We start from the raw sequence: 15,829 nt of genomic DNA on the forward strand, positions 1-15,829 counted from the left end.
GGGAGGGGCCAGAGGAGGGAGGGGGGGGGGGAGGGGGGGAGGTTCAGGTGATGTTTAAACACTAAACATTTGAAGAGGTGAATCTCTCCTGTTTGCTCACATATTAACCAGATAAACAGAGGCAGAGCAGCATCAGCATTAGGACGGACTGTAATCATAACTCGTCTGTAGAGACGCTGTTTATTACTCAGTTTGGATGAAGAGTTTGAAGCTTTGCTGTATGATTTATCCAGGTGTCGGTTCATTTGACTTCATTTGATCTGAGACGCCTCCTCTGCAGGATATACTGAAGAACAGGACGACCTTTCAATTCTAGTTATTCTTCTGTGAGGAAGTTTCCCGACAGTGTTGAATCACCTTCTGTTTCCGACAGGTCTCATGTTGACTGTGGCTGCTGTAGAGACGGTGTCTGGGTCAGCTGGAGTCTGCTTCAACACACTCTGATAAAGAGACCGCTTTAGGCTTTACAGTGTTTGTGAAGCTGAAGCGGTGAGAACCTGCATCCGGATGCAGTCCAGGTCTTTCTGCCTCTCTGCTGCTAGAGGGCACCAGAGTCTCAAGGCATCGCCAGACAGTCTCACACAATCTCCACATGGAAAATAATGTTTCCAGTAACAGACCCTCAGCTTGATCAACACAGCGGTTAACATACACACATCTTCCTGTTTCTGCAGCAGCTCTAACTTCAAGTTTTCATGTAAGGACAGTTCAACACAGTGGCATTGAGTCAATCGTGACTTTATCATAAGATCCAACATGTTGGCCCTGCTTTGAGTTCAGAGTAATCTGCTGTCGCAACAAGACAGAGGAGCAGGAGCGGTTATGGAAAAATTCATGCTTTATTCATCTTTCTTGAATGAACAATATACTGAGGCTACTTACATGATGAATGACCCACATCTAATGTTCACTACCCCGGTAACACTGAACACATGGACAGGAACAGAAAGATCACACAGACACTCGTGTTTTAAGGCTTGCTTCGTCCCGCCGTCCTCTTTTAGTGTCCTGAAGTCACAAACAGCCCAAGCCTCTGCCATTCCCGCTCCGTCAGCATCGGAAGAGACACGAGACGGAGAGGAACCGTCTCCCTGGACAGTTAAAACCAACCGATCTGATGAAATGAGGTGTGGGAAGGCCCGACGGCGTTTTGAAGGCCCGCTCCCAGCTTCAGAGAGATGAAAGCACAAACCCGGACCGGTGACGGGAATCGGCGGCCGGCCTTCCCTCCGGGGAAACCGTCCTGTGGTGAACACGCTTTCCAGGAGAGGCTCGCGGCTCCACAGACTCTCACCAAACAGTTCACCGACGATCCACGGCGCCGAGGCCTCCCAGCATTCCACTCCACATAAAACAATCATCTTCTTGCATTTTATAAATGGAACATATTTATATTATTCTTCATATAGCTCTGTGTGTAAACTGTCCCGGTAGATACAGAATGTACAGTAGGAGCTGCAGCGTCCTGCTGGTGCTGGTGTCGCGAGCGCTACGTCCCACAGACGTAGGAGGAACTTTACAGAAAGCACTTTTCTCCTCTGCGGCGGCGGCGGCGGCGTCCAAACGTCCTGAAGAGCGAGCTGCTCTCCCAGCCGCCGCTCTGCTCCCGTTAACGGTGGTTTCCACGCTGGCTCGAGCGTTCCCGCTCTCTCTCTGAAGTCTACAACTTTCACTTTTTTTTGTTGTTTTTGTTTTTTGTACAAGTCTTAAAAAAAACCTAAGCAGTCACTGTAAAAGAAGCAGGGTTCTGCTTCTCCAGCGGAACGGGGACTGGCTTTAGAGAGTCTTGCGTTTGGATCCCGTTACAATCGGTCGAGCGAATTCCACAAAGTCGTCTATGAGGACCGGCCAGGCTCCTGCGGAGGAAACACCGAGCGTCACACTGAGGCGTTTCAGCGGCACGGCAGACATCCCGTCTCCACCCGGGCTTACCTTCCTCGTCGTAGTTTGACATGTCGTCTGCGATCATGTTCCCAAAGTCCAACAATAGGTTCCACGTGTCCTTTGGGATGGATCGTTTATGATGCTCCTGCAAATTACAAGGAACATTTCCACAATTATTGAGAAATTTAGTGTTAGAGTTCACTTTTGTATGGATAGGAAACAGGGTGGGAGAATATTCAAAAAAACCATCTATCGATGGTTTTTGAATATTCTCCCACCCTGTTTCCTATTCTAGAGAGCTCTCGTCCGTGAAATCTCGGACTCACCAGAAGGAATCTATTCCACAGGTCGAGGAACTTGAAGCGTCCCGACAGGACCAGGTTCCAGTAAGCTACAGCCATCTCCAGATCTGCACACACACCAAGAGGAGCGCCTCAGTCCGGGCGTTCCTGCCTCACGTGGGTCGCTGCGTCTCTACTCACCGAGGCCCTTCTGTCCGGGATTTTTGGCAAAGTTAAAAGTAAACTGGTAGAAATCCTTGAACTTCCCGCTGTCTTTGAGCTCCTGCTCTAACCGCGGCAGGATGGCCTTCAGCTTCTCTGGGCTGTCGCACCTGCAAAACAAAGAGAAGGAGGTGCTTCAAGCAGCAGACGGTCACAGCGCGACCCCCCGGTTCAGCCGGCTGCAGCTGATCCTGACACGTCAAAACACTGCAAGTCTCTCAGGCCGGGGGCGGATCTATTTATAGGCGGCGTTCCCTCCCAGCCAGACGGCCGCCGCGCTCGGTGTTTACGGCCCAGGACTCACCCCACGTCGCTCATCCCGTCCAGGAACTCCTTCTTGGAGAACTCGCACTGAGTGGCGGCACGGAACTTCCAGGCGATCACCAGCACGGTGATGCTGGCCGGATCCAGCGCCAGGTCGTCGCAGAACTGCTGGATCCCGTCGATTCCGATCTTGTTTTCATCCTGGGGATCTTTCGGGACGAGAACCCAGTCACTCTCATGTTTTGGCATGCTGTAAACATCTGGAGCCACAGAATAGAAGCGATCCTACTTGCCTTTGTAGCGATTGTAGAGCTGCTCCAGCTTTTTCCGGTCGACTGAGGTTTTCATGGATTCCTTACAGTAAAGCTCTGGATTCTGGAAGTAGTTGTCCGTCGCGACTTCTAGTTTCCAGTCATTCTGCGTGAGGCAGTAGACGGCCGTCTTCTCGCCGGCCTGCGTGAAGGACATGAACTGCCGAACCTTGTCCCTCTGCGAAGACTTCAGCTTATGCTGTATGAAGACAGGACAGGGGCTGTCAGGCACCGGCGCCACCAGGGCGGGAAGCACGGCCAGCAGCAGGCAGACGCACAGCGACACGCAGACAAAAACACACAGCGACACGCACACATCCACAGGCATTCAGGCAGCGGCGAGGAGAGGCTTCGGAACACACCGACGCACGTCTGAAGCCGTTAGTCACAAAAACAGGTTAGGAAAGCCGAGCCGAGGCGCGAGGGCGGCCTTTACGTCCTGCCTGAAAGCAACACGCACTTCTCTGAAGGGGGGATGTTGTGGATTCTCGGAGCACATGCTGTACCTCTGAGGGCCCCTCAGATCACTAGACATGGATGTAACATGAGCGCAGTAATGGGATGCCATCGCAGGGACCGAGAGGTGCAACAAGTCTGGACTGTCGCTCCACCACCCTCAAACAAACACACGGCCATACTGTAAAAGCTCGCTGTGAGGACACTCACGAAAAGTGATCAGTGATATAGAGATTCCTTTATTTGAGGGAATTTAAATCCTCACAGCAGCCAGAAGACAGTAAATAAATAGTAGAGTAGCAAGAGCGAAGAATTTAAAACAATTCTAAAAATAAAGAATCAGACCATGTGAGGGTGTTGACATTCTTGGAACTGCTAAAAGAGCAGTGTGTGAAGTGTAATAGCATTAGACAGCAGTAATAATGAAATAATAGGGCTGCTCTGCCTCGGTTGGTATAGTGGCTGCAGGTTCAATTCCCTTGTCCGCATGTTAAAGTGTCCTTGAGCAAGACACTGAGCCCAAACAGCTCCCAGTGGCAGGACTGAGGACTTCCAGCGGGATGTGAGTGAAAGTGATCCACAGCCCTGTGGGGACTGAAGAGGTGCTCTATAAGTGAAATCCATTCAACAATCAATAGAAATCATTGGCTTCAAGCAGGCTACATTTGAGGATGTGATTATTTCTTTTTCTCCAGTGCCACTGAAGAAGTTGTGAACAGCACCATGTTGTTCCAGAAAAGCCCAGACAGTAAATGAAGGTTTGAAGAAGAGATGAATCTGAGGGCTTTATGGGAGAAAACACTCTCCCACCTCCTCCCGGCGGCTTCTGTGGAGCATTTCCTGAAACCGGAGACTGCAAGTCCGACTCCGCGGAGCCTCCAGTGACTGATTCCTGCTCATACCGGCCCTGGAGTGACAATCCCGGTGCTACCGAGCCCGGTGCCACCGAGCCGGTTACCGTTGGTTCGCCCTGTCACCATAACCAGCTAGTTACTCACACGATGCTAATGTTAGCTTAGTTAGCCAGAACGTGTCAGTCCCGTTAACCAGACAGGGGAGAAAACAGAGACTGTCAGTGAGATTATGGATTCGAAAGGGTCTCAGTCAGCACCCCCCTGTGAGTGTGTGTGTGAGAGAGAGAGACAGAGTGTGTGTGTGACCTGCTCTAACACGAAGTTACCATCCGTGTGGCTAAATGCTAGCTGCTCTCAAAATATCAACTGACCTTCCCTGCAAAAGCAACAAACTGATCAGTGTTCCACTCTTCAAAACGCAGCCCGCCACGCTCTTTAATGCCCCGACAAAGCCGCTCGATGTTGCCCTGAGTGGCACGAAAGCCGAAGCCGTGTTGGGGTTTATTTTGGTTACCTACCATTTTTACACCCGCTGTTTCACCAGTTTGGGAGCCCGACTGACGCCGCAGTGCGCATGCGCGGAAGCAGCCCCGCAGCTCGGGGTTCCAGGAGGGAGAGGAGGGCTGCTCTCTGCAGCAGCTGCCCTCTCTGGGGGGTGATTCACATCAACTCGCGTTGTTTTGCAGACATTGATCTGTGTGCGTAGGAAATGGGTGACCAGCAGTCCGGGGACGCTCTCTCTCCTCTAAACACTGCATCCATCACTGCTGTAACGAGCCTGTAGCCAGCAAGGATGAGTTTTCTTGCAACGGTGGAGTTGAAAACATTAACCAGGTTTATTCCCATCCAGCATGCATCTGTAAACCCCACATGATTCATGACTGAGCTACTTGGGTCCCAGGTAGGCTCAGGTTAAAATGGTTCAGACTGTGCTACAACCCATATGGTACTTCATGTGTTGACTGAATAAAATACTGCATTGAGCCCACATGGGCATTTAGGATTGGCCCTCATGAAAACGCAGGACAAACACACATACAGCCCAAATGACCCCCATGTAGTACCCATATGAAACCTTTCATCTACCTGGCTGTTCAGTTAACTAAATGTTCGATTCATGGTATCCGCAGATGTCAGCCAGTGTAACACCCAACACACACAGCCAGGCTGCTGCAGCATGGTGCGTCTGAGAACACAGTACAGTGTTGAGCACTCAAACTGCTTTCACATGTTTGATTTGAGTGTACGTCTATGCTTGAGTCATGCATCTTTGGATGCCCTCACCCTATCAACACTAGGACTACAAAAAATGGAAAATAATTCCAAAGAAACACCAAAGAAAGATGATGGACTTAAAAAAAAACCCAAACATCTATCACAATAACATTTATAAACAAACACAAAAATATCACAGTTTAAAGTTTTTTATCACAAAAAGCAAGTTGATCAAGAGACCACTACTAAGAGACACAACACAACTGACAAAAACAGATTTAAAACTATAGCAGAGTGATGCCACATAAACAGACAGAGAACGAAAATATACTAAATTAATCTAGGAACTCTAAAGACTTAAATAAATGCATGCAAAGTGACCTTTATGAAATCCAAAATAACAACAGGAGACAAAGACATAGCTAATAGAAAGACCTATTTATGCTGACATATTCAGAGACACATATGGTTTGTTCCAGCAGCTTGTGGCAAGAAAAAAAAAACCCACTTGCGCTTATCTGTGAGAAAAACAAAAAGCAGCCTTTTAGCCTTAGACAGTAGACTCAGCTCATTTTTATCTGGGGTGAAAATGAATCCACCCTTTAACAAGAGTGAAGGCACTGTCACTGATAGACTATCTCTGGACATCAGCTTCCTCCTTTTTCTTTTTTCATTGATTTACAGTGAAAGAGACAGCTGAAGTGGACTCAGATGAGCAGGATGCAGCTGGCATCACAATATTGCAGAGGCAGTTTCTTTCATTCATGCTGGCTGTAAAACACAGGCTTGGTGCTGGTGAAATCTACTGAGTACTTCTACAAAAGAAGCATAATCAGGAGCTGCTCAGGCTAATACACGGTTTCAACAGGAGGTTATTTTTTCCATGAAAAGTATTTGATTGCTGTTAGTTTGAACTTTCTAAGAAAAATCTTTTATCATGATGCAACAGGCGAAATTGTACAGAAAAAGTAGCATGAGCTGCAGCACCGTGTGTGTGAAAACAATTCTAGCCCATTCAGAATGTTTATCAGTATGTTTATTAAATGTGACGTTTTGAAAGCAGGATATTAAGATATTTCCCATCATTCTTTCTATTTATTTAAAACTGTTAATTGTCGGCCTGTTTGCTCCAGAGCCTCGGCCTGCTGCAGCGCAGCGGCTGTCCCCCTCCCGCGCAGCAGGCGGCGCTGTGGCTCGTCCTGCGGCGGCGGCTCGTGGGCAGGACTTGGCCGTGACTGCGCTGCTGTCGTGGGCCTTCCGTCGTCCAATCAGACGCCGCTGCGGAGAGACACCGCCAAGATCAGATTGTGAGAGGAGAGGCGCCGCTGCAGCCAGGCTAGCTCCGACACACAGAGCCCCGACGAGGCGAGCTAGCCACCTGCTAACCCGTGAACTGGCCCGGTAAGCGGCGTCCGCCGACCTGTGGCTCCACGCGCACTTCCAACGCCTCCACGTTTAGCTGCACGCCACCGACTCTTCTGGGGGCTTTCTGAAAAGTTTTTCGACGCACTCCTTGCCGGGAGCCGCGGCGCTGAGACGCGGCTAACCGTGGCAGTGTAGTCGGTGACAGCTGGAGCTAGCTCGGCCGCTAGCTCTCCGGCGGGCTAACAAAGCGGCGCAGCTCCCGGGCTGTCAGCTCGCACCCGCTGCCGGCGTGTTTCTGCTGAAATAACTACTTTTTCCATCCCACGCTGCGGCAGCACGGGTTGTTATTTTCGGAGGAGGGAGCCTCTTCTGCCCCGCTCCCCGGGTCGTGTGCAGTTTAACGGCTCCCTGTGATTATGATCGAGCTGCTTCCATTAACACTGAAACACGGCGGCCGTCTGTCAGCAGAGCTTCGTTTAAAAAAAACACCACTTATAAACAATTCACCAGCAACTAAAGCAGCTCCAATGCAGCCGTTTAATGGCCCAAGTCAGCACTCACTGCTTAGTTTAGTTTATGAATTAAACAGCGACGATATCATATTGAATATGAGAGTATCTAAAATAATTTAATGTTTTTAACTAGAAGTTTCGGATTGAGTTGTCAGTTATAGCCAAGAAATTCAAAAAAGAGGCCCTGAACTGACAATAAAGCTCTATTAACTGTACACAAATAATGTAATAATCAATAACTAGTGGCTGTGGCTAATTATCATGTTAGTTTTAAGTGGATTTATAACTTTTTCAGAGTGAATATTTATGAATGACTATGTTTATATGTGGTTAATTTAGAGAGTCGTACTTTTTACAGCTTTGCTAAATGAAACCAGCAGACAAAATCCTGCAATCACGTACAGAAAAGACAGACACGAGGAAGAAGGTTAAATATTTCAGCCTTCAAAATTATCAAACACTCGGAATTAAGTGTAGATTTATGGAAAAGTGGCTCGACTTTGCTTAGTTTGTTTCCTGTTCAGTGGGGATTTAGACCTCCTCTTCCTCCATTCTCAAATGCCAACAACAACAGCCGTCGAGGAGACAAGAGAGTGCACTCGTAAGTGCACACAGTCCCTGATATTCACTCCTGTGGCCGTGCCGGAGGCACGCCGATGCTTTAAATGTTTATCCGTGGTGTTTTGCGGCCGAGATCTGCAGCCCGGGAGCAGCAATCGGTGGAGTTTTTAATGTGAATCTCCTCAAAACGTGCAGATGCTAACTAGCAAGCTAACGCCAGCAGGCTAGAGCCAGCTAGCTGTTAGCGGCGACACTCGGCTAGCTGCAGCCAACAAAAGGTCCCTGCTGCCGGGCTGGGCTGGGAATCGGCCCGGCCTCCTGCAGCCGGGCCTCCTGCTGCCGGGTGTCTCCGTCTCTCGGCTGTCCGCGTTAGTTTTGGGGCTGTTGGAGCGAAGTTAGCATGTTTGCGTGACCTGTAGCAGAAGTTGGACGATGCCTCTCCTCCGGACCTGAAACAGGCCTCTTGTGCACACTTGGTAAAAGTTCAGGGCATCAATGGGTGGTTAATTACGCCTTTCTGCATGCACAGGGCATTAAAGAAATCCCACCCAGAGCTCCAGAAAAGTGAGATCGGCTCGAAATGTTTGAATTTCCGTCGGTTCTTGCCTCGCAGAAAGCTTGCAGAAGCTAATGTTGGTGGTACTGTTAGCTTTGTACAGTGCGCTGGTAGCAGCCTCTTCAAATGGGCCTTACTTTTGAAATAACTTTAAATTTAATAGAATTCCCAGGCCAGTGCCAGCTGGGGATGTTTGAGGTGAACCCCACAGCTTGCAGTCTTTTGATCTTTTGTCTTGTGTGTGTTTGCAGGGGTCTGAACGCTGACAGAGGATCATCCTTTTCTTCCTGAAGCTCCTCTCTGTTCTTTGGGATCATGGCTAAAGATGTCAGTATGCACATGGGACCATTTTATCATTTCACTCTTGTTTTGGTTCATGTCTGCCATAATGTGTCCACAGCAGTCCAATACTTTTCTTTTCCACTGTCATTAAACTGCATTTATGTGACCCCCTGCAGCGTATTAAGCTCTTGTCCTTCACAGGCTGGTCTCATTGAAACGAATGGAGAACTGAAGGTTTTCATCGATCAGAATCTGAGCCCCAGCAAAGGTAAAACCTTCTACTCAATAAGCATATTGAAAAATAGTAGCAGTTCTCTTGCCTCACAGTGGGAATATCTCCAGTTTGAGTTTGGTTGGAGGCATTTCCACGTGGAGTTTGCATGTTCTCCCTTACATGTATTGGCTTCTTCTCACAGACTGAAGACGTGTTGATTGATGAGTCCTGAATTCACTGAATTAGTGACTGAATGTTTTTTGTGATGGACTGGCAGCTCGTTCACTGTGAGGCTCCTAACCCTCACAGAATGAATCGAATAAAGCAGTAAAGATCGACGTATGCAGTCAGAGACGGATGGAAGAACCTGGGATTATCTATCCAGAAACTCTATAGCCACATCCTCGGTGTTTGAGTTGGATAATGGAGTGACTCTGGACATATAAAAAAAAATAATAAACTGCGTTGCGCATTTACAGCTCATATTCATTTGAGTAAAATACTAAAGAGAGTCCTTGAACTCAGCCTCTGATTCTCAGTGTCGCTGGCTTCTTCCCCGTTACCCTCATCTCTCGACCGCCTGATGGCTCACAGCATTACATTTCCAGCATCAAATCCAGAAAACTGATTTTGCACACAGTCTTTGAAGCGTTGTCTAGTAGGTCTTACAGCTTCTCCCATTGCAGCATGCCGCTCGTGTGTGACGGCACGCCGCCTGTGGGCTGGCAGGTCGACATTAGGGGGCAATGCCGTTCCAGGCGGGAGCCGTGCTCACGTGTCCTGTCCTGTCTCGTCTGTCTCTCAGGTGTCCTGTCCCTGGTTACTGTCCAGCCCACAGCCGCCCCCAAACAGCTCCTACCTAAAACCCTGGGGCCTTCCAACGTCAACGTCGCTGCACACATGCAACATGTTTCCCACATGGTGAGTGAGGCCTGACGCCTCCGCCCTTCTGCCTTTTCTCCACCTGCTCCATGTTTAAAAGCGCCCAGCGGATTAAAATACAGCGCTGGCTTCTTCATCAGCGACCTGCAGACGCCTGTGTGCAGAGATTGGTTTGTTTTTCTGTTTTCTCCCCCCTCGGCTCAGCCTGGCTGTTGTGTAAGCCCCTCCATTATCATTGTGAGGTGACCGGGCAGAGGGTGGCTGCAGGCAGTTGATCCTAAGCTCATCATCTCTGCAGTCAGCAGGATTACACCCATCATCTCATTATATACAAGGAATGTATACATAATGGGAATCAGCTTAGATATCACCTTAGCGGAGGGATAGATCACCTCCCTTCCAGACGCTTCACATGACTGGAGAATGATTCTCAAACAGTGGAATGTTTCACTCGCTCAGTTTTCCTACAAAGAACTTTAGAAGCTGAGCAGAAAGGTGCTCGCTCTAGGAAATTAAGAGACATAGCCACAGTGGCTCCGCCTTCAAGAAATAGATGAGCCACAGGTTTCCTGGGTCGTGACTGTGGCACGAGGCACCTTTAGATTCGATTATGATTTCTGAAGCATCTTTTTCCTCTCACTCTGTGGCTCCTTCATACTTTTAAACCAAGCACCGATCAAAGCCCAGCATTGATCCTGGGAGTGAAGCAGGAGTGTTTTTTGGTTCAGCTGGTTTAGGCTGAGAACCTCTTGATGAAGCGTTCTGGTCTAAATGTTTCCGTGGTCTCCAGCCAGAAGCACTGAGCAGCAGCAGGAGCTGAGAGCCGTGAGAGGAGTGACCACTGATTCAGTGATACGTATCAGTCATGCCAGTTTTCACTGATCCATAGCTGAGGGGGAGGATTTGTTTTGTTTTATTGGTGCATTGCTACCCATGTGTAAATATCTACTTTTTATACTGATGCAGCATGATATTAATTTATTTGACTTTCCTTCATGGACCCCCAAGCTATGGCTCGTGGAGTCCTGAGGGTCCGAGGACCCCAAGTTTGAAAACTACTGCTGTAAACATGCTGTTCCTGTGCAAACCTATTGTTATTGTTGTACTGGATTAAAAAAAAACCAAATTGAAATAATGAGTAATTTCTCAGTCTTTGTTAGCCGTTGTTTTAGAGCCATATGGAGCTCTTTCAGACTGAACTCGCCGTGTTTTTAATCCTCTGGAGGAAACTCTTTCTTCCTCCTTCACCGGTTTCTGCGATGCTGTGTGGATAAATGCTGAATGTCCGCTCTGTGCAGGTGATCGGTACACCTCAGAGGCCTACAGTATCTAACGCCATCCTGGTCAACAGTCCACACACACCCAGCTCACAGTTCCTCACTCAGAGCCAGCCGGCCGACGCGTCTCCGTGGTCGTCGGGGTGAGTCTTCAGCAGGTCGGTCAGTGTCGGTCAGGTCTGCAGGCGGAGTGACGAGGAGACGTCTCGTTTTCAGGAAGCGCGGTAAGAAAGGTGAGAAGAACGGGAAAGGCCTGCGGCACTTCTCCATGAAGGTGTGTGAGAAGGTGCAGAAGAAAGGAGTGACCACCTACAACGAGGTGGCCGACGAGCTGGTGGCAGAATTCAGCTCCGCAGACAACCACCTGTCACCCAACGACTCGGTGAGCGCCGCAGCCGCACGGCCGCCACGCGCCGCGCCTGCACGCCGCCCTAAATGTCAGCGTTTGCCTTTCAGCACGTTTACGACCAGAAGAACATCCGGCGGCGCGTCTACGACGCCCTCAACGTGCTGATGGCCATGAACATCATCTCCAAGGAGAAGAAGGAGATCAAGTGGATCGGGCTGCCCACCAACTCGGCTCAGGAGTGCCAAAACCTGGAGGTACGGGCTCAGCCGGGAGCGCCGGCACATCAAGGCCGCGTCTGTCGAGTAGCGCTGACCGCTCTGTCCGCCGCAGGTGGAGAGGGAACGGCGGCTGGAGAGGATCAAGCAGAAACAATCGCAGCTCCAGGAGCTCATCCTGCAGGTGGGACTCTTCCTCCGCTCCTCCGCGCTCTAACGCAGCCGCAGCCGGACAATCAGCTGATTGACCCAAGCCTGAAGGTCGTCAGAGGTCGTGCAGGGACCGGGGGCCTGTTGTCGGCTTCCTCGCATCTTTTCTCACCTGGTTTTAGAAGCTCCCGTCTGTTTTTCTCAATCAGTGTAATCATTTAGGTCATTATTAAAGTACTCTGAGTTATTACTCCTTCAGTCCTTCTGTTATGGGCTTATTACGCTGAAGTTTATTACATTATTGGCTCTTCAGTGTTCGGGTTTTTCAGAAAAATGTTTTTTTCTGTCTGCTTGAAATGAGAGCGATGTTATTATAGGCGAGGTTCCTCATGGTTCTGCGATCTGGTCTTACAGCAAATAGCCTTTAAGAACCTGGTTCAGAGGAACCGACAGACGGAGCAGCAGGCCAACAGACCTCCGCCTCCCAACTCCATCATCCACCTCCCCTTCATCATCGTCAACACCAGCAAGAAGACCGTCATCGACTGCAGCATCTCCAATGACAAGTATGTGATTCTGCGACATAACAGTCACCTGGAGTCAGATTTCATTAAAAAAAAAAAAAAGCTAAAAGGTTAATCCTCATCTCCATCTCCTTCCTCGTGTCCTGCAGGTTCGAGTATCTGTTCAACTTCGACAGCATGTTCGAGATCCATGACGACATCGAGGTGCTGAAGCGTATGGGCATGGCCTGCGGCCTGGAGGTGGGGAAGTGCTCTCCGGAGGACCTGAAGGTGGCGCGCAGCCTGGTGCCCAAAGCCCTGGAGCCATACGTCGTCGGTAAGTCTGACGGAATCTTTTGGAGTTCTATAATTGATAAGATTTGGGTGGATGATGAGGCCTTGAATCTCTCTGAAAGAGATTTAGTGATGGCGACCCAGAGAGGTTTGTTCTCCCCGAGCAGCTGAATCCTGGGGTTTGATCGTGACGTGACTCCAGGCTTTGGACAGGAAGCCTGCAGAGGATCACATTTAAGATGGAGACCTGGGTTGGGTCCTGGTTTCTGACAGCTCTGACTCACTCTAGAGACCCACAGGCTCCAGGTGTGTCAAACCTAAGGCCTGTGGGCCAAAACTGGCTCACAAAGAGACTTCGATCTGGCCCACCGAAAAGAAAGTGAACTCCAGTCAACAGTGAGGCCCGAGCTGTCGGCTCTGCTGCCGTGGATGCTAGCCGGCTAGCGTTAGCCTCGACGCTGGACAGTTCATTGTGTTTCACACCTGAAGGCTTCTTTAACGTGACCTCATGTTGAGGTCGTGGTGATTTCCCGTGTGTGACCTGCTCTGTACTGTTTCCCCTCAGAGATGGCGAAAGGCCCCATCAGTAACGTCTACATCACTGGAGGATCCTCTGCTAATGGATCTTGTTACCCCGCGAGCACGTAAGACCACCCCCCCCCCCCCCCCCCCCCCCCCCCCCCCCCCCCCCCACCCCCCCCCCACCCACCTCCGGCACTCTGGTCCGGCCTCTCACCGCCTCCTGTCTCCCTCAGCGACGGCTGCACCGACGGCACCATGGCCTCCAGCTCCAACGACTCCCACTACAGCGGCTCCCGCGTGGAGACGCCGGTGTCCTACATGGGGGACGAGGACGACGAGGACGAGTACGACGAGAACGACGACGAAGACTAGCCCGCCCGCGCCTCCACACTCCAACAAGCACAGTCCTTCACCCCCCTCCCCGCCCCGCCCCTTCTGTGCTTCTTCCCCCCCCCGCTCCCCACGCCTGTCTCTCTGTCCGGCTTTCTCAGGGGTGTAGCTGAGTCTTGAACGAGCCCAGGTGTCCGGCAGCTGCCCGTTCTGCTCCTGAACCACAGCTCCGGGGGGGGGGGGGGGGCCGCCGTCCGCCGCCGTCCGCCTCCAGTCTGTCTAATCCACTCTCTCTAAAAGCCATCCCACTGAAAACTACGTAGAACTTCCTGCTGTTGGAGAATGTATAATGTTCCTGTTTGAGTCGTTCCTCTCGTGGTTTTGCGGCGGCCGGCAGGAGGAGGATCCAGGTGTCTGGCTGTGGGTGGGGGGGCGGGGCTCTCTGGGGGGCCGGGGACAGTTGCCATGTTACGTTGCGATGGGGCTCCATCAGTTGTGTTGATGCTTTTCTGTTTTGTGTTCTGGGCAATTATTTGAAATAGTTTCTTTTCGGTTGTTTTTTTTTTTTTTTTTTTTTTTTTTTTAATCCCCTGGTTGCCGGTCCGGCTCCCCCTCTGCTCGGCAGGCAGCTGCTCTCCCATCATCCTCTCTGCTAGGTTCTTTTTTTTATTCAGGAGCCGAACTTGTCCGTCAGTCCCGTTGATGCCTTGGTAGTGTTTACAAAATAATGGCAGCAACACGGAGAAGACGTCGGTAACCCAGGCTCCTGATAGCTAAATAAGCTTTTTTTTTTTTCCTTCATTGATTGCGTATATAAATCCTACAAAGATTGTAGCTTATAGTATCCTTTAGAGGCCAGTGGTAAAGATAGACCCTGAAAAATGATCCATGTAACAAATGTGTGGTTGTATAGGTCTTTATGTACTCCCTTCAAAGATCTCCCTCTCCAAACTGAGCAACACTTGTACTGACTCTTCCAAATACCTTTTCTGTAATCTAATATAAGTTTGCAAATTAAATATAGATTGTTTAAATAAGTTTGTATCGGCGGTTCATGCGAGTTTGGGCCGGGTAAATGTTCATAAAGGTTCTTACAGGCTCTGCTGAAGTTACTGGGCTTTACGGAGATAAATGTATCAGTGCACAGGGGATGGTTTTTGAATCCAGAACATTCAACAGAGCTGTCTGCTTGAAGGTTTAATCTGGAAACTTGGAAGAAAAAGAGTCTTTGTAGCCTAATAAGGGCTGAAGCCTGTGAGCAGCCCTCAGCCGTGGAGCGTGTCTCAGGAAGGGCGTTCAGCAGAAGATATGCTCCTCATATGATTCTCATTAAGCCATCCGCCCCGGAAGGGAGCAGCCGGAGTACAAACATCAGACTGGAGCGGCCATCCAGCGACGGAAAGGATCTGAAACACAACATGGACATCCATCTGAAAACACTGCAGCATTTCTAGAGATGAGGACTTTCTCGGCACCACAGCCGACCGAGCGTGAAGACACACACCTCAGCAGAAGATGGAGCCACGGGTTCACCTCCAAGGTTTCTGGACTGAAGGAATAAACCAAAGCTTCTCAAGGAAATTCACTTCCACAGGGAAAACATGCAAACTGCACACAATGGGCTCCTCAGCCCAGATTCAGGAGGATTCCACCGATAGTCGAACCTCGGATCCAGGAGGAACAATGCGGTTTTCATCCCGGATCACTGGACCAGCTGTAGACTCTCCATAGGGTGCTCGTGGGAGTTCGCCTGACCAGTCCACATGTGTTTTGTGGATCTGGAGAAGACGTTCGACTGCATCCCACAATGGTGTCTTGTGGGGGTGCTTTGTAAACATAGTCCGGGGCCCCTTGTTCAGGGCCATCCGGTCTCTATAAGCAGGACTCGGGTCCGCATTGTCGGCAGTAAACTGGGCCTGTTCCTGAAGCATGTTGGACTCCGGCAGGGCTGCCCTTTGTCTCCGGTTCTGTTCAGAATCTTCATGGACACAATTTCTAAGTGCAGCCAGGGACCGGAGGGAGTCCGGTTCGGGAACCGCAGGATTTCATCTCTGCTTTTTGCAGATGATGTTGTCCTGTTGGCTTCATCAAACCTGGACCTGCAGCATGCACTGGGGTGGTTCGCAGCCGAATGTGAAGCAACAGGGATGAGAATCAGCACCTCCAAATCCGAGGCCATGGTCCTGGACCGGAAGAAGGTGGTCTCCCCTCTCCAGGTTGGTGGAGAGACTCTGGCCCAGGTGGAGGAGTTTAAGTATCTTGGGGTCTTGTTCACAGTGGGGGACGGATGGAGCGTGAGATTGACAGGTGGATCGGTGCAGCGTCTGCAG

The 15,829-nt window shown here is 50.1% G+C and overlaps 2 protein-coding genes across 5 annotated transcripts; one reads left to right on the plus strand and one right to left on the minus strand.

The window, feature by feature from the left end:
* Positions 1-826: 826 nt before the first annotated feature.
* dcun1d2a (DCN1, defective in cullin neddylation 1, domain containing 2a) lies at positions 827-4,839 on the minus strand. 2 transcript variants are annotated; one of them, XM_030111824.1, is made up of 7 exons: positions 4,791-4,839; positions 2,945-3,161; positions 2,692-2,860; positions 2,367-2,497; positions 2,211-2,293; positions 1,933-2,029; positions 827-1,856 (listed from the first exon to the last, which is right to left on the minus strand). In XM_030111824.1, the coding sequence occupies exons 1-7, from the start codon at positions 4,791-4,793 to the stop codon at positions 1,777-1,779; spliced, it is 780 nt and encodes a 259-aa protein (XP_029967684.1). In that variant the 5' UTR covers positions 4,794-4,839; the 3' UTR covers positions 827-1,776. The 2 variants fall into 2 exon arrangements, with proteins under 2 accessions (XP_029967684.1, XP_029967683.1); XM_030111823.1 differs by lacking the exon at positions 4,791-4,839 and having other exon boundaries at positions 2,945-3,575.
* A 1,926-nt stretch (positions 4,840-6,765) lies between these two features.
* On the plus strand, positions 6,766-14,071 carry tfdp1a (transcription factor Dp-1, a). Of its 3 annotated transcripts, none has more exons than XM_030112066.1 (12): positions 6,766-6,888; positions 8,733-8,808; positions 8,965-9,031; positions 9,783-9,898; positions 11,158-11,279; positions 11,353-11,518; positions 11,593-11,739; positions 11,816-11,884; positions 12,265-12,416; positions 12,524-12,690; positions 13,213-13,291; positions 13,403-13,541. In XM_030112066.1, the coding sequence occupies exons 2-12, from the start codon at positions 8,797-8,799 to the stop codon at positions 13,539-13,541; spliced, it is 1,236 nt and encodes a 411-aa protein (XP_029967926.1). In that variant the 5' UTR covers positions 6,766-6,888; positions 8,733-8,796. The 3 variants fall into 3 exon arrangements, with proteins under 3 accessions (XP_029967926.1, XP_029967925.1, XP_029967927.1); XM_030112065.1 differs by lacking the exon at positions 6,766-6,888 and adding an exon at positions 7,848-7,965 and having other exon boundaries at positions 13,403-14,071; XM_030112067.1 differs by lacking the exon at positions 6,766-6,888 and adding an exon at positions 8,209-8,401.
* Positions 14,072-15,829: the final 1,758 nt, after the last annotated feature.

This window comes from Salarias fasciatus, chromosome 16 (assembly GCF_902148845.1).
Source record: "Salarias fasciatus chromosome 16, fSalaFa1.1, whole genome shotgun sequence".
In the NCBI taxonomy this organism is placed as follows: Eukaryota; Metazoa; Chordata; class Actinopteri; order Blenniiformes; family Blenniidae; genus Salarias; species Salarias fasciatus.